Here is a 19,217-nt window from a genome sequence, read left to right as displayed (position 1 = left end):
GGGACAGTGGGGGTGAAGGTCAGAAGAAGACTATTGGGGTAGAGAAGATATAAAATGATGGCCTGTAAAATGGGGTTCTTATTGGGGAAGAGCGAGGAAGTTCAACACAGAAGAAGGAAGGAGGACAGACAATTAATCCTAAGGTTTTGATAAAACCTAAATTTATTATATAATTTTATAATTACCTGAAATTGTGATACACCCATATATATTCTCTCCCCCCTACACACACACACACACACACACACACACACTCACACACACACACATATATATTCTATCACACACATATGCACATATATATACACACACACATATACATTCTGGCAATATCCCAATATATTAAGAAGTCTAGAATCCAATAACTTAGGTATATTCCTATATTAAATCCAGACAAAACAACATAAGAAAAAAATTAAGGGCTTATGTATATTCAAAGAACAGGTAGCAATCTCATAAAAATATTATCATGCTGGAAACGGGAGCCAATTCTTCAAAAAATACCACAAGAATATAAATTTGTGTTAACATTAGAAAATCAAGAAAATTCATATTAGTAATTTATTGATGAAGAATATTACTTTATAATATCAAAAATATAAAATAATTACTTAAACCTTTAATATTTGGTATATTTTAGATCACAAATAAGCTCCAAAGTCTTATAAGATAAAATCTTGTTTTCTTGTAAAACTTTTAGTAGCTAGAGACAAATTCAATGTTCTAGGTCATGTGATGTGTCCAAAGGGATTGTGGAGCTGTAGCCCCTTCCTCTTTCTGGTGCAAGAACTGAACAAAGTGTTTACCTTATGTTCCCTATATTTAACATCTAGTGTTCCTTACGAAATGTCCACATCAATGGGTGCACAGTGAGCTCGTACTTATAAATGACCAATCAGAACAAACGGTTCATCTACGGAAGTAAACCATGTCAGTTTCTCTTTACAGTGAAAGGACCCTAATCATTTTCCATGATCAATGTCAATGATTATTAGCATCATTCAGGTAAATAGGGATCTTTACCCAACAGAATCATTAACAGTAAAATGTCCATTGTGCTCTAACTTACTGGTGACATGCTAAAACGTTTCTCTTAGAGGTGGTGGTATCTCAACTAACCACTGAATAAAATACGACATGATATTTTCTTTTGGTTAGAATAACCACTTTGTCTCAACTTTGTGCAGTGCTGTTTCCTTATTAACCACATTGTAGTTAGAAAAAAGAAAAATCAAAATAAATCAAAAGCATAGTGATTTGGCTTCTACATGAAAAATTTAAAAAGAACCTACACTGATAACTTGAAATAGATGAATAGCTGAAAATAAATGTTATTCTAAAAGTTATTTGTAATGAAATCTTATGTTTTAGTTTTTAAAAAAATCTATTATTATGCTTTTTGAATAGTTTCACAAACATTTTAAATCAGTCACTTTCAAAACAAACAATGTAAGACAAACATTGGGAACAACGTTCTCATCTTCCCTGAAATTATAAAATCACAAATAACCATGTCATCCATACCCGATACAGGCCACATGCTCAGGCAAAGTTGAACAATATGAATTCTAATTCTGTGTTTGTATTTTTTAGTTTGGTTTGAAATTTTTCTCTTAATGTTTACTGTTTGACTTTCTTTTCTTGTGTTTTGTTGTTTCTTCACATACACACACACAGGGGAGAGAGAGAGAGAGAGAGAGAGAGAGAGAGAGAGAGAGAGAGAGAGAGAGAGAGAGAGAGAGAGAGAGAGAGAGACAGAGAGAGAGACAGAGTCAGACAGAGACAGACAGAGACAGATAGAGAGACAGAGTCAGACAGAGACAGAGAGAGAGACAGAGAGAGAGACAGAGAGAGAGAGACAGAGAGAGAGCCATAGAGAGAACTTAGGGTAGGGTGGATATGGAGGTGGGAAAGGGAGAAGGGTATAATAAAATATATTGTATAAAAAATTTCATAAAAATGTAAAGAAAAAGAAAATAAAGACACAAATGCTAGAAAACATGGAGTAGGAATTTAGAAGCTGGAAAAGAAAAGGTATGATTTTTACAGAAAGTCAGTACCATTCAGCCAACATGTGATTTAAAGATAGTGAAAAATGTTCCAAACTTCTATCTTCTAAAATTAGAAATAAAAACCAGTTACATAAAAAAGAATTTGAAATATTAGTAACAGGGAACTAAGACAACCAATTAGTAATTACAAAACATATACACAATTCACTCCAAGTCCTATATTTCCCTTTACTCTTTTTTCCCTCTTCCTCTCTGCCTCCCGTCTATCTTTTGTAGGAAACGAAACACTGCACTGTTTATCAGTGACAAAATCATGATCCTGGAGAGCTATTCAACCCACACAAAGTACATTCATGAAGATATGTTCAGTTGAAGTTAGGATAAACATTCATTTTCACACACCATAGCAAGTTCGTTCCAGGACAGTGGTCAGTAAGATTATGGGGGTTCAGCTGATCCAAGGCTAAAATGAAGTCTTTCTCAATAGGCAACAGACCTTAGAAATTGCAAACTAAAGTCATCCTTTCTGTTGTCATTCATTAGCTATTGCCAAGAATTCAACGTTCATAGCCACTTCAAGGCATGGAGGTTCAGCTCAGCGCTATCTGTGATTTAGTAGAATAGTCCAACACACACTATGCTCATATTTCTTCACCTCTAACATTACCAGAAGATCTGGCCATCAAGTCAATCAGATCTTAAAGGTCTCAATCATGTTGCAGAAATGCTTATTCTTGGTCTGGATGTATTGTATAAACAGATGGAACCTGACATAGATAAAATTCATTAGAAACGTGAGTGGGCAATAATCAAGGAGACATAGATCTAGGTACCCCTGTCTGCCACTCAGCACAATATTAAATCCCTGGAAGCAGCTTAACCTGAGATATGATGCGAAGCAACGCTAATAAAACACTCTCTGTACTGAGCAATCAATGAATTACTGCAAATGAGTATTCTCATCAACTGCAAAACTGATACTCATGTTCTGAATTATATCATATGACATTAACTGAATTGTGATAAAGTTCTAACTTTTAAATAATTTGCTGTGCAATATGTTTTCAAAATCTTGTTCTACTGTTTTTCATTTAAGGACTTTGAAATACCTAACAAACGACTTTTATTACATTGAATTTAATATGACACATATTAAATGGTCAAAATTATTTGACACAGTGACATGCATTTTAAGGAAAGTAAAGGGAGAATAAAATGATAAAGAAGTATAAAATGTCTTCACAGGAAATACTTTAAGAGCAAAAGTCATTTCACTAACACATAACATCATGATGATTATTCACTCACTCTGATATCCATAGTAACCTCCAATATATGCTGCTTCATTGCCATGTGCCAGGCATCATATGAACATGGACCGGCTCACGTTACTTCAAAGTAATTACTTCAAACTCAGAATATCCAGCAAGGTGTTATCATCATTACTCTCCCATCATAAGATGAGGAACTGATGCTTGAGATGCTAATTGCATTCAGAGTTACTGTACCAGAAAGTATCGCATCTCCAGTATGAAGGCACTTAGGAACCTGGATGTTTGAATCCTTCATCACTGTCTAGCCTGACCCTCCCACAGTTCCCCTCCTTCCACTTTTACTCCATACAGTAGACATGGTATCAGGGCACCAGGAATGCCTTTTCCAGTCATGTGTTATCATTACTACAGTTTAACTTTTAACTAGCTCTGATTTTAGCTCTTAATGAGTCAGAGTTAATATGTTCTTTTAAATCTTTAAAGTATTATTTAGTGTTTTCCAGTAATGTAAGAAAATTGAGATGGATTTTCAAGTTGTATGTAAGCTCTTTCACTACCAGTGAGTATCGACATTTAATTAGTGTGTTTGTTAGACCTACATTTTGTGACTTTTTCTATGGAAAGGTTACTGTTAAATACTTGTGGCTAATAACATTTGTTATTTCACACTTACCAACTCTTATCATAGTGTCTGTTTAGTCAAACTATTAGTATCAGTTTCAAATAAAAATTAGTGCTTCATGGTAACTGGTCATTTAAATTCCTCTTTCATATAAATATCTGTGAATTTCTTAAGTGATAGAAAACATTAATAATTTTGAAGGTGACGCATTACAGTGAAATTTTAACTGACATAGAAATATAAAGATATGCATATTATGTAATATTATTGACATTTGATACAAGGAGACATTATAATATAATTTTTAAATAAGGGAAACCTATCTCTTCAAACTTCATTTTGTTATGTTAGAAACCTTTCTTGAAGATTTTTTAAAAATATGTAATTTATAAAGGATTTCTGGTAATCCTATAATGAAAGGAAAACACAAATATTTTACTTCTATTTAGCTATAATATAAAGCTTTTCTGTGGCTGTGTATGGGAGTGTGATAGCTTTGATAAGACTTGAAGGACAGAGCTCATTTAAGGGCCAACCAAAGACTGGTATTGTCTTATAGGGGATATTGAAAAACTGCCCATTAATTTTATTTTTGTTTTAGGATTTTAATATTATCAAGTCACTTAAAATATCCTAAATTTACTCCCTTTTACATGTAAGATTATGTCTGTACTTCATGGTTGAGCAGTTGCCCAAGGAGGACAGAAAAGGCCAGAAGATGGCGATAAATCCCTTGAGACTGTAGTTTCAGACAGTTGTGGGTCACTACGTTAATGTTGGAAGTAAAATTCATGTTCTATGATAGAGCAGCATTAACCACCAAGGCATCTCTTTAGCCTCCACTAGGTAGGTCTCTTTTTCTTTTGAATGGTAAATTTTTTTTCCAAAATATTTTGGCCTTTGTTAATGTTTTACCAAAATGCTGAGGATCCAGTAGAGTTTAGTTGCATGTACACACAAACTCAGCTTTAAAATGACATAAATGGGATATGTAAATAACAAAGCTATTTCTATGTAGTATTGTTGCAAAATATATTTTTCCCTAAATCCTCTTTGTATAGACTTCACCCATGCTGGAGCACGTGGTGTCTTGATTAGATTTACTATTGCTGTAGTGAAACTTGGGGAGGAAAGGGTTTATTGAACTTATACGTTCATATCACCATTCATTACTAAAGGAAGTTAGGACAGGAACTCAGACAAAGCATAAACCTGGAGGCAGGAGATGATACAGAGGCCATGAAGGTTTGAGGCTTACTGGCTTGTTCCCCATGGTGTCCTCAGCCTTTTATTTATTTTTTTTAAATAAGACCCAGGGCCACTCATCCAGGGATCATCCCACTCATAATTGGCTAGACCCTCTCTCATTGATCACTAAGAAATTTTCCTAAGGCTTTGTCTACAGGATGATCTTTTGGAGGTATTTTCTTAATTGAGGCTCCTTCTTCTCATATGATTTTAGCTTGTGACAAGCTGACAAAAACAACTAGCCAGTGTACATGGTATGTGACAGCTTCAAGTCTATAACACAACACCCAACCCTGAGATTCCTGAGGTGTAAATCTCCTAACTCTTCAGTGGCCTGTAACATCCTTGACTTTCAGAGTCTAGTCACATGTAATGCTATGAAAGAGAAAAATGAAACATATCTTGTCTAAGTTACTATTTGGTTGATATAAATAAAATTACTTTTCAAAATTAATAATATTTTATTTATTCTTTGACAATTTTATTCATGTAAACAATGTATCTCCAACACATCCACCATACTTCGACTTTCTGCCTCCTTTCTTTTGTCCTGAACCACTACCCAAAGAATCCACCTCCTATATTCACAATATCTTCTACTTTTATAATCTACAGAGTTTAATTTATGCTGCCCATGTGCACAGGGGTGTGGGTCTATCTACAGAAACATGGCAACACAGCAGCACCATGACCTTGAATAAAACTGATTCCTCCCACAGAAGCCAGAAACTGTCATGGATGTCATTTTATGCCTTCTCCCGTTTCTTTCACTTTTAATCATGGAGATTTTTTTAAATTTATTTATTTATAAAAAATTTTCCACCTCCTCCCCTCCTCCCATCTCCCTCCCACTCTCCCCCACCACTCCCCCTCCCTCTTCAGTCCTAAGAGAAGTCAGGGTACCCTGCCCTGTGGGAAGTCCAAGGCTCTCCCCCCTCCATCCAGGTCTAGGAAGGTGAGCATCCAAACAGACTAGGCTCCCACAAAGCCAGTACATGCAGTAGGATCAAAACCCAGTGCCATTATCATTGGCTTCTCAGTCAGCCCTCATTGTCAGCCACATTCATAGAGTCCAGTATGATCACATGCTCTTTCAGTCCCAGTCCAGATGGCCTTGGGGAGCTCCCATTTGATCAGTCACACGGTCTCAGTGGGTGGACACACCTCTCACGGTCCTGACTTCCTTGCTCATGTTCTCCCTCCTTCTATTCTTTATCTGGACCTTGAGAGCTCAGTCCAGTGCGCCAATGTGGTTCTCTGTCCCTATCTCCATCCATCATGGAGCTTCTTAATGCCATCAATTATGTAATAAGAAGTATACATTTGCATTTGACATTCATACAGCATTTTCTACTTGTTTATTGTCATTTTCATATTTTGACCTCTGCATTTTATTTTTCACAAATACTTAACAAATTTTAAACACATGAGAATAGCAGTGACATTCAAAATTATAATTTTAGTAGAAATTGCATCTGTCAGACACAAATTTGATCCAGAATTTGTCTTAATTTGTTTTTATGTCTCTTTTCTTTATCCAAACCCTACATGTTAAACATTAATAAAAATACTACTTAAAAGAAGAAAACCGGGGCTGAAAGAATCAAGCTTTCCCCAGTGTCTCAGGCAGAGTAACAGTAACCATTGCCCAACAGCTCAAGGAGTTCATGTCTTGTGCCTTTTGTGAATACGCACAGAATGTATTATATATGTTATGTTTCATGAGAAATGGCGCTTGGCATATGTAATTCACATTTTCCATCAGTGAACTGTGAGTATTTTCTGGATGTCCAGGTATCTGATAATACAAACAGAATAGCACAGTATAACAAGCACCATTGTTCTGCCTAATTTTAGGTCAACTTAATACAAGTTAGAGTCCTTTTAGAAGAAGGAACCTCATTTAGGAGAATATCCACAGAAGAAAGGCATGTGGGTAAGTATGTGATGTATATTCTTGGTTAGAGATCAAGATGGTAAGTTCTAGGCCACTGTGGATGGTGCTAATTCTGGTTTGGTGACTCTGGGTGATATAAAAATGTAAGCAAATAAAGCAAGCCTTGGAGGGCCAGCTAATAAGCACCATTTCTTCACCGCTTCTGCATCAGCTCCAGCCTAGAGTTTCTGTCCCCCAACTTCTCTGGATGATGGAGTACAAATCATAAGATGAAGCAAAGCTATCTCCTCGAGTTGCTTTTGGTTATAGTGTTTTATATCAACATAATATAGTATATGTGTGTTTATGTACACATATGCATATATGTATACCTGCTATATATATATATATATATATATATGGAACTAAATTTCCATTTAGAAGTTTATAGGGCATGGATCAGTGTTGTCTCATGTCTCTGTATGTATATATATATATATATATATATACACATCCTACTCACAATTATAAGGTCTTTCGTATGCATATGATTTCAGGGCTAATAATTAACATGGGGAGACAGGTCTTTCCTGGAGTAGACTATCACATCTCAGCATTCCTCAGTTGCCTGTAGTTTTCTGCCTGAAACCACATTGCCTTCCATTATTAATGTTTTCAAGCTCTACATTAGGCAGCTGCCTTTTCAATATTTGCTTTAACAGAATAAAAATAGGAAACATTTCCTTGAGACCATAGATAAAAATAAACCTCAGAAATGTCTGCTAGCAAAGACCTCTGACAAAATAGCTCATTTGTGTTAATGGCTGTGACTTGCATATGTACTTCAAAACTGGAACTCAATTTCCATTTAGAAGTTTACAGGGCACGGATCAGTGTTGTCTCATGTCTCTGAAGTCTCCATCACAAGGAAGTTTAAGAAACAACTGGAAAGCTGAGTTGAGTGATCATGTCAAGTGTATTAACCTCTAATGTGTCACTAGAGGAAATTAAGTGACCGAACATCACTTTTCTTCGCACCTGATTTAGTCACTACTCCCGCAGCTTTTCAGACACACTGCTTTTTCCTGCGGCCTGAGTGGTACCACGTTCTCAGCATTTGGACAGCTCCGAGGAACAAAAGCCCTGCTTTAGAAAGGACTGGTTGTGAAGCTGACCTTATCACAGTGGGCTAATGTAATAGACAAGAACGGGGAAGTAGAAGCCAGGTAATGAAAGCAAACCAGGAAATATTGATTCCAGCCCAGCAGCACACTGTTTAATTTTAAAGACAGTTCCTCAGAAAATTCTTTCTTGTGTTGTCAAACAAGCGCGAGCACCTGTCTATCTTTCCAATCATTCCATTAGAAACACACAGGGGTGAGACGCTCTTGACTTTCCAGCAAACAGGAGGGCATAGGGAACATGCAGTTGCATTTCTCTATCCTTACAGACTGCCACATTTAATCGCTGCCATTTGGAGAACAGAGAGAGCGAGAGATACTTTGTCCTCACTCGCTTCTCTACTCTGCTTTCTGCCAACACAAAACAGATGTCTGCGTCCAATTAATAGTTTTCCTCCGACTTGAGGAATTTCAGAAGTCGGACTCATCGCTGACCTTCCTTTGTTTCCTAGGCTGCTATTGTGTGTGAGCTACAAATGAAAGAGCTGATTGCAGTTGATGGACACAGCCTGAAAGCATCGGATTCGAGTCTGCTGTGTTGAAAGGTCTATGTCCTTTATGTGCTTACTGGGCCTTAGAAGATAATTGCATTAGGTGATATCTGGAGTTCATAGTCGGGAATACAAAACAAACAGAGTTTTAAAGGTTTTATATTTGAACTAGTCTAACACTCCCTTTTACCAAGGAATGTCAAGGAATGTTAAGAACAGATACACATTTAGTCACTTTAAGCAAATTACTACCACGCAAAGCTAGTCCATTCAAGAGCAACTTGTTTCTCATCTGGACTCAGCAGGACTTTCACATTACATCCTTTCTGCTGTGAGGCTCAGCAGGACCTCTGGCGTAAAACTAAGAAGTTCTTCACATGGGCTGCCAAAACGCTGAAACAATTGTCCAAATTCTTTGCCTCTCTCAAATTGTTGTTGGTTAATTAGTTAGTTAAATTGTCTGGTCATCTTCTTTTTTGTGACAGCAATAGAAAGCTAAAGCAGTCATGTTCAGGCATGACCTCTAGTGTATACACACCTATACTCTAAATAAGCTGACTACAAATATGTTAAAACCTATAAGCACCGTGATTTTGTCTCAGATCTATAGTCATTTTGTCTCAGATATACAGACATATCCCCTGTGTAAATCATCCACTTCCTCCTGAAGCAAGAGTTCATCAAACATGTCATTATTCATAAAGTGAAAGAAAATGAGAAAGGTTTCATCTTAATTTTAATTCCTATGGATATTGCTTGAATAGGAAAACTTTCATGCCACCAATTTACAATTCATAGAAATCCTTTGTCACACGTACTTTGAAGTCTTGTCAGAATAGTTACCTAATTTATATGGAGCACCCCGGAGTCAGTGTCTCTTTGTAGTGTTATTTGTCAAAAGACTGGAGCACTGCTTTAAAGTATATGTGAGGGGACCTGCCAATCCCTTGCCTTCATATTGTGTTCTATGCTCAGTCCAATTATCTCTCCTATGCATGTGAAATTATAACCTATATTTGTCTTTGATATTTTCATTTTATGAGTGTTACAAGCAAGAATAAAGCTATTCTGAAGTTAATACATGGTAGTCTGGTAAAGAAAGAAGGGTTTAGCATGAATTTGTATGTGTCTGTTTCTCTGTGTGTTGGGATATGTGTGTGTGTGTATGTGTGTGTGTTAAATATACAAAAATGGTGTATAAGCTCAGCAGGCAGAGAAGCCAGACACAAGAAGGGTTGTCTCTGGGAAATAGGACAATGGACATAACACCTTCAGATTTGTCACCTTTACTCATATTTGCTATGACACCAAACTCAGTATTTTTAGTTGATTTGAGTGATACATCTTTATATAGATTGGTGAGAATTGTTATTAATATGTAGTCTCTTCTCCAACCACAATTAATGACTTTATTTGTAGTTATTTGAAAAGTAAATATATTATAAGATTGGCAACTAGGCTTTTGGGAAGGAAGCCATAGTTATGTAAAGGAACTTCTATGGACTTTTGTATGCTTTTATTGGGTAAACAACTTGAAAGAGCTCCATTCCAGTACCTGTGACCTTCAGTTTCTCAGCTCCGATGGTTATCTCGTCTTCATCTGCAGAAAACAGCACCCTGCCACCTTCACTTGCTCTCACTTCAAATCTTTTACACTGCGCCTCCACAGCCTCTGCTCCTGAAGGCAGAGGAAAGATTTCCAAATCAAGCTGGGGTGCAGAACACCATTAGCACACATGATGTTTATAAAAGATAACAATATGCATAGCATTCGTCTCATGTATCTTGGCTGCATGTTTTATCTCAGAATGAACATTCTTAAAGTCTCATCCTTTTCAAAAGCCCCCGAATTCACTGAATACTTATAGACTAGATTAAATGGTCATATGTGTTAATTCTAAATGTTTAAGATTTTTCTAATATACGGTGCGTGCTTAGCCAGATATAAACACCTGATGTATCCACAAGGCAGGCAATGCCGACTTTGATATCTACTGGAGATGAAGATTGGTCATTCATTTCACCTGGCAAGTGAGAGGTAGATGCTCAATAAATGGGGCCCAAATGACTCGCATCTCTTTGAAGTGCAGACTACAGAACTCAGATTATTCTAAAGTACCAGTACTTTTTGAATCTTAAATTATTCCACATTTCATAGATTTTAGTACAGATATCTTCTTACCCTTTAATGCTAATGAATTTAAACCCATTTTATAATTACTCTTGAAATGGATTTGTTTCTATATTTCTGATAATTAATTTTCTATATTTTTTACTTAAAATGTAAACAACTTAACTACTCTAAACAACTTAACTGCTCCAAAGTATAATTTACAGTAGAAACAGGAATCCTTCCCATATGCCCTTCCCCACTCTCCTTCAAATTCATTGCCTCTTTTTAAGAATATATATATAATAATCTATATTTATATTTATTACATAAATACATATATATTTATACACACATGTGTGTGTCCACACATACATACATTCTTAGATATAACCTGTTCAGTCTGTATGATGTTACTCATATATATGTTTTCAGGGCAGACCATTTAGCACTGAAAAAACAATTGAAGTGTTAATCCCTTTGGTTAATCCCTCTTCCACTCCAAGGAGATTTCCTTAACTGCCTGTAATTGTTTGTAATGAGGCCTCATGGGCTGTTCTCCTCCATGTTGGCATGTTCCTTTGTGTAGTTCTTGTTCAGCTCATATATGGGTAATCTTGTCGGTGAGACTTTATGAGTGTAGTTTCTGATAGTACCATGAGACACAGTCTCACAGCAACTCCCTGATCCTCTGGCTCCTACAATTTTTTCACCTGATCTTTCACAAAACAACCTGTTGCTCTTGACTTTGGTTAAACTCAGAGATAGAAGGTAAGTCCCTGTTGTTGTCAATACTATATCCTTGATAAAGAGGCCCTGGAGACCCCCGAGTTGGAACTGTCCTGAATACTGCCTCTCTGAGGACTAGTTTTCATTGTGCCAGAAGCTACCAAGCTTCCAAAGGAGAGAGGCAAGCAGTAGTCCTATCCAGCTATGAAGACTATGAAGTACACCATCTAATATCATAATGGTATAACCCTAAGGGTACAGGAGTGGCACACATACCTTAGGGCTAATCATTAGCTCTCTAATTGAAATAAGATGCATTTAATAGAAGGGAAACCATTCTGGTATGTAGTGGCATTTTATTTGTATTTTAATATATAAAGCTTGCCTGAAGATCAGAGAGTAAAACAACCCCACTGGTCAGCCTTATAGTCCTGGCAGTGGTGACACACACCTGTAATCCCAGTAGTCACACTAGTTGCCATAGAAATCGGGCTTTAATTCCAGTGGTGCACAACTTTAATCCAAGCCATAGAGAGGACTGCAAAATGGGAGGAGACAGCTCTCAGTCTCACTCTCATTTTGAGATTCCAGGAGGCAGGATCACTATTTTCAGACTGAGGTCGAGGGAAGAGGTCAAGGTAAGAGCAAGTGCCTGGCTGCTTTGCTTTTCTAGTCTTCAGGTTGAACCTCAATATCCTTCTCAGAGCTTCTATTAATTGTGCTACATTGGTACTGGAACTGAGCTAACTACTGAGTGATAGTGAATTCATGGTAATTAGAGGAGTATCTATAAGCACAATTTACCTACCAATCATACTCACTAACAACAATCTATGACCTTTTCTACTTATAGACAATGTAATTTTCACCTCTCTTTAAGAAAACTTATCTTTATAACACATGGAAAACCACAATCAATTAAAATCATTTATCTTTTAAAAATCAAATATGGTTTCTTATAAAATTTAAAGATAATACTGAGGTAAATATTGAAGACTTACTGTCCATGGTCATCATCTTGGTTTTGTGAATATTATTTCAGAAATTAGTATTCATTTGAATGTTTTGTTATCTAGTTATAGTCTAACCTTGTATGTTTGCAATCAGCCATTGTTGCATAGTAACTCAACTAAGAGATAGTCAAAACACCGAGTCCAGTTTGTTGACATTTGACTTCTAGGCTTATGTATCTCTCTGTGTTTAAATCTGTTTCCAAGAGACTCAGTACAAGCGCCTCCTTACAACAGGTACACATTGAGGCTCAATGGCCTGAAATGTATTATAGATCTTCTACACATAAAACTTTAACAATATGCCATTTTATCATCTTCAGATATACACCATTGCTGAGATAAATTGATTAGACAGATACTAGATAACCACACACATATGAAGACATTATATGCTCTCACAGATTAGTAAGCATTTCCTAGGAATAGTGATTAATGTCTTTATTCAGAGGACACTATACAAATATTAAAATATTATATTGCATGTCACATAAGCTATTGCAAATAAACTATTAGAAATAAGCTATTAGAAACTTTATTAGGTTAGTGCCTGGCTCTGGAAAAGGGAGTTGAAATTTTAATTCATTAACATTAAATGAGCAAAGCCAAATAAGCAAATTGCACAATATTTATGCATGCAGAATAGATGAGATGTATCTAAGTTATAAATTAATGCATGCAAAAATCATCCAATTGAAAAACAGATATAAAATTAATACTTCAGAGTACACTTTATTCACCATATTAGCATAATTACAGATGGCAGAATTGCAAGCAATTAGCAATGACTTGATAGTAAATAAATGTTTTATATCAGAAAATAATTATATAGCATCACATTTACATGCATTCCTTTCTTTTCTACAAATGAATAAAAAGAAAAACTATATAATTGGAGACACAATCAGTAATTGGGACTATCAATGTTTAACATTAAAATATTAAGCATTATAATACTAAACACAGTATTATTTTTGGTTTCCTATCATTTGCTTGCATCTAGTATCTTTTTTTCAGCAAGGTTAAGTTGTCCAAAAGCACAGTTGCATTAAGAGAAAAAGACTATGAGCTACTGTGTTTGCATTTTCTACATTCACCTGAAAAAAATACTAAAACTGGAAATTTTTTTTTGATAAGAACATCTATGGGTGATTAAATAATACAGGTACAAGAGATTTCTAGGTTTCCTTCAAGACTGAATTGAAGAAAACGAAAGAGAGATTTCAGTGGTTATTTCTGTCTGTCTCTATGTGTCTTTCTCAAATACTGTATGATCTCTTCTTGCATCCTTTGATATTTAATTTTATATGTGTTCAACATGTTCATGTTCCTGGATATCTTTAAGAGTTTAGAAACTCCCACAAGAAAACAAAACTCCGATTCATAATTCTTCATTCAGAAATTCCTGTTTTAAAGTTACTATGTGTACAAATGAAATCTAAAAACAAAATAATAGCAGCCAAATTATTATGAGGTGGACAAATAAATTCTAAACACCTAAACAGCTGCAGTTACCATTGGAGACCAACAGCCATGGCTTTGCAGTACCTTATAGCTACAGGTCTCAAAAGAGCCACAAGATGAAGATGGATGCATCAAGCTGGCTCAGAGAGAGCGTTGACGAACATACCAAGTTCATGTGGGATGTGCGTGATGCGAGCGTGTTGCTTTGAGCTCTGGGAGTCGTACACCATGGAATGGCTCTGGGTTCACAGGTGCAAGTGTGCCGTCATGATCATCAAGAGGGTGGGGATGCACAACCATTCCAAGGATAAGGGGAAGGACCTGAGAAACAGCCAGCTGCCATGAGGAAAGGTGCAATTAAGGACTAATTGGCCCTATCTGTTCCTCAATAAACACTTATGCTGCGTGAGTGTGCAGACGCACATACACACATGTGCACACACTGAACACTGTATATACAAAAGTATATATGTGTGTATGTGTGTGTGTTTTTCTGAACATAAAATGAAAATAAATGTTCAAGTACACATATTTATCAGTATATGTTAGGCTTTATTTTGTTTTATAAAATGAATGACCTTAAAGATTTACATGTGAAATGTATACTAGGAACGTCTGTCGTGGTCGTGGGGAAAGATACATTAGAAAACAAAGGAGAGCAAACTCAAGCCAGGCTAGAGGGTTCTCTTCTCCTGACTCTGAAGTCTTCAGCATTTGTGATTCTCCTGGGGCCCTGTGAGAGTCATGTTTATCCCTCCTCCTACAGCTGCTGACCAATGGATTAATGCCACGGCTGCTCTTTGACTTCCAGGAACTAATATAGCAGTGGGAATACTCAAATTTAGGGGGCTACCTTTATGCTCCTGTCTCTCTTCCTGATAACACCTATCAGCCTTTGTCTAAACCAACTGTCTGTATGTAGTTAGGTATTCCCCAGTAAAGGCTTACTTTTTAGTTGTGATGAAGGCCAGTATTTGCCACCATTTGTAACACTTCCTTACCTATAATTTATTCTTCACATCTCTTGTTCTCCATTTTTATTTTAAAATCAACTAGGAAGTGGGCTGGCGAGTTGGGTTGTTAAGAGCTTTTGCTGCTCAAGCAGAGGAATGGTATTTGATTCCCAACACCTAAAGGTGACTAGCAACAATCTGTAACTCTAGTGTATTTACAAAGCAGCAAAACCTTTATACATATAAAATAAAAATAGATAAATCTTAAATTAACTAAAAATTATGCATGTAAAAGTTTGCAAATAATTTTACATAGCTCCCACTGGAGGAAATAGCTGCTACTACCAACATTATTGAAATCCTTCTTGCCACCTTTCCTTAAGCACGTGTTTCTCCATCCTTGCCGCTGAGAAAACTTTAGTCTGCAGAATAACTTATATCCATTTTCAACCATGTATTTTTTATGATTTAGAGCTTAGATGTAGAACGTCTATTTTAGTTCATTAATATTTTAAAATCTATTTATTTAAACATAATGAATTGACATTTTAACTCCTGGTGAAAATGGTTCTCATCATTCTTTCTGTTTGTTATGTATGTGTGGTGTGTGCTTTTCTAATGCTTTCTTAGTTGTAATGCATGAACAGATTTTTATTTCTTGGGTTAATTATACATGTAAATTTTAATTAAATTAAAATTTAATTAAATTAAGAATTTAATAATTGTTAATTTGTATGTACTCTCTGTCTCCTTTTCTCCCTCTGTCTCCTTTGTCTCCCTGTGTGTGCACATGTGTGAGTTCTTATTTAATTCAGAGTCTCATACCTTCTGAGTTTGAATCACATAGGTAAAAAAGGCACTGTCAGTAATCACAAGGTTGTTGCATGAAAATCTCTGTACTAGGCATGTGTTATTTCACAGGACTCACATATAATGAAGACTATCACAGTGTTGGGCACGGGTTTTATATTCATAATTCCAGGATGGGACATGCAAGCAGAAGTATTATATGGCTATGGAAGCAGAAATATTAGGAGTTTAGGTCATTGTAAGAAATAAGTTGCTGTGGTCCATATTTATAATACATTTAGAACATTATTTCTGAATTCAAATCATCAGAAATATGAAGGAGATGTTGACCCCTCTCTTCCTTATCAGGCAACTGGTGTCTGCCTCTCTCAGAACTCCAGGGACTGTAAAGTTACAAGCAGTCTGATACATTACTGAGCCTAGGATGAGAAGGAGGGACAACCTCAAGGCTTAGGATATGTATTAGATGAAAATTTGCATAGATAATTTGTGGTTGGGCCTAAGTTAGAAGAGCATGAAGATTGTACCAGACAGTGGGACACAGAAGACAAGGATGTCCCATGACCAGGAATCTTAAGACCACTCCCTCCTGCCAGTTCTTACACAACCCATTTCTTACATTTCTCAAAGCTGGCGTCTCAGTTTTGTAGAATTAGATTTTGAAAACTGTTTCACGTTTGCTATTCTTTGAATTTGCAATTACACCATGAAAATCCCGTTTTTCTTTTTTTCCCACAGCCATCTGCAGCCACTAGGTTAGTCAATGGATAGGCTACACATGACCCTGTCCTCACACAAAGAAACACAATAAAGGAAAGAAAGGAAGAAAGAAAGAAAGAAAGAAAGAAAGAAAGAAAGAAAGAAAGAAAGAAAGGAAGGAAAGAAAGAAGGGAGAAAGGAAGGAAGAAAGAAAAGACAGAAAGAAAGGAAAGAGAAAAAGAAGAAAGAAAGAGAAATTAAAGAAGAAAAAGATGAAAGAAGGCAAGAAGGAAGGAAGGAGGGAAGAATGAGAATTGTACAGCTGCTGATCAAATGAAGTCTCCATTATTACTAACACAACTACCTTGGCTCTAAGATCTGAAGAAATCAAACAAAAAAAGATAGAGTACCTCACTCTAGCTGTTGCTTGTAAAGTCAGAAGGGCCTATGAAGAAGAACACTTAAAAGGAATCCCACACTAGCTCAAAAATGAGAAATAGATGGCTATTTGTTTAGGGGTAGACTCATAAATCATAATCCTCTGCTTGAGTGGAGATCAGAAACCAAAATCCACAACTGGAGCAGAGAGGCCGGAAAAGAGGTCGGACACATGCTCTATATTGCCATATATAGTATAAGAGGCCACACCCTAGTGGTAAGACTTCCTACAGCACCTCCCCCATTTGTTTAAATGAAAAAATTGTAAGCCTAATACAAAATTTTACACAATAAGAACAAATATATTCAATAATTATCCTATACTAACTAGTTTAAGTCTTGTATAAGTCATGAGAGGAAAGTAACTACTTTTTTTTTCAAAGAGATCCCTGAGATTATGTAGAGTTTTCAAAAAAAAATGTCACTGCCCACCCTTCTGGGTCACAGCCTCTGCATACATTACTATCAACATAACTGGCATGGTGTGCCTGTTAATTCAGTCATGACACAGCTATTATGATTACATCCAACTGTTTTGTGATTGGATTTAATGTGCATGCCACAGGAAAGATATCATGTCTGTTACTGAAAGCCAGGGCAAAAAGCCCGAGGCAGGAATGAAAAAAACACCAGCGGAGAAACGAAAGCTATTGTTTTGTTAAATGGATATCATACATCTGTGAAGTTGCCTTCTACACATTAGTGTTGACGCTCACAGCATATGACGGAGGGAAACTTTTTTTTTCTCCTTTTTATTTTCAGTGGGCAACGGAAGCTGCTGAGACTAACAAGCCCACAAAGTGCTGAGACTAGGTGATATCTGCATTGCACTGTGGCTACTTTCTCAGCTGTTCACAGAGGAGAATAATACATCTTTTATATCTCTTTCAAATCTAATAAAAATCCAAAGATAGAAAACAGAAAGAATGTTTGTGTGAGATTAACTATTGCCTGTGTTTCTGTGGGTGTAGTTAACTTTCTGAAGCTTGGGTTTTCCTTTTTTTTTTGTTTTATCTTTTTGTTTTGTTTTGTATTGTTTTTGGGAGATAGGGTTTCACTGTTTAGCCTTAGCTATGCTGGAAATTACTCTGTGCACCATGCTGGCCTCAAACTATCAGGGATTCACCTGTCTCTGCCTCCAGAGTACTGTGATTAAAGACATGTACCACCACTGCCAGGCTTGTTTTTTTTCTTTCTAGTACCGCTGGAGTGCTGGATTTTGAATATTACTTAAATTTGACTTTGTCATGAACTATCTTGCTTTTGCCACCTATGGTGATTGACAGTTCTACTTGGTATAGTAGCTTGGGCTGGCATCTGTGATATCTTAGGGACTTCAAGGTAACAGTCTAGAGCCCTCTGGACTTTAGAGTCTCCACTGAGAAATTAGGTGTGATTCTAATAGGGTCTACCTTTATAGGTTACTTTGCCACTTTTAATATTCTTTGTTTGTTCTGTGCTTTTAGTATTTAATTATTATGTGGAAAAGGTCTTTATTTTCGGCACCAATCTATTTGGTGTTCTGTGAGCTTCTTGGTCCTTTATATGCAAATTTTCTTCTATAATTTTGTTAAACATAGTCTCTGGGTTTTTGAACTGGGTTTCTTCTCCTTCTTCTCTTCCTATTATTCTTATGTTTGGTCTTCCATAGTGTCCCAGATTTCCTGCATATTTTTTGTTAGAAATTTTTTTTAGAGTTAACGTTTCCTTAATCTGATGAATCTCTTTTTTTCTATTGTGTCTTCAATGCCTGAGATTTGGTCTTGTATCTCTTATATTCTGTTGGTGATTCTTGCATCTGTAATTTCTGCTTGGTTATCCAGATTTTCCATTTCCAGGAATCCCTTTGTGTTTGATTGCTTCTACTTCCATTTCTATGTCTTAAACAGTTTTCTTCATCTGTTTTTCATTGTTGAGTTTTTCTTGGCTTTCTTTGAGGTATTTATTGATTTCTTCCAATTTTTGATTTTATTTTCCTCAGTTTCTTTAAGAATTTTTTTCTAATCCTCTTTAAGAACTTCTATTTTCTTCATAATGTCATTTTCTTGTGTTTTAGCTGTGTTGGATTGCTCAGGTCTTGCTGTTGTAGGATAGCTGGTCTCTAGTGATGTCAGATTGCCTTTTCTGTTATTAGGCACCCAGATTTGGGATGATTATAGGTCTAGGTGTTGATCCCTGCATTTGTATTTGTTGGGTGGGTGGATGGTGTTTTTTCCTTGGTTACTCTTTCTTTTCTGGTTTTCTAGCCTGAATGTCTAAGGATTTCTGGTGATTAGTGGGTCTTGAGGCCCTGTGGGGTA

General features: G+C 36.3%; 1 protein-coding gene across 2 annotated transcripts in view; it reads right to left on the bottom strand.

Moving 5' to 3' along the window:
* The window catches only part of Sgcz (sarcoglycan zeta), a 308,488-nt gene that overhangs the window by 14,295 nt on the left and 274,976 nt on the right, over positions 1–19,217 (bottom strand). Inside the window, exon 4 of one of the 2 annotated variants that reach the window (XM_038327283.1) lies at positions 10,260–10,382. The exons of the other annotated variant lie outside the window; for it this stretch is intronic. Coding sequence (XP_038183211.1) covers positions 10,260–10,382 — 123 coding nt within the window. The remainder of the gene's footprint in view (positions 1–10,259; positions 10,383–19,217) is intronic. 2 annotated transcript variants of the gene reach the window in all.

This window comes from Arvicola amphibius, chromosome 4, assembly GCF_903992535.2.
Source record: "Arvicola amphibius chromosome 4, mArvAmp1.2, whole genome shotgun sequence".
Classification (NCBI taxonomy): domain Eukaryota; kingdom Metazoa; phylum Chordata; class Mammalia; order Rodentia; family Cricetidae; genus Arvicola; species Arvicola amphibius.
The sequence above is the reverse complement of the archived record's forward strand: the minus strand, read 5'-3'. Positions and strand labels throughout refer to the sequence as shown.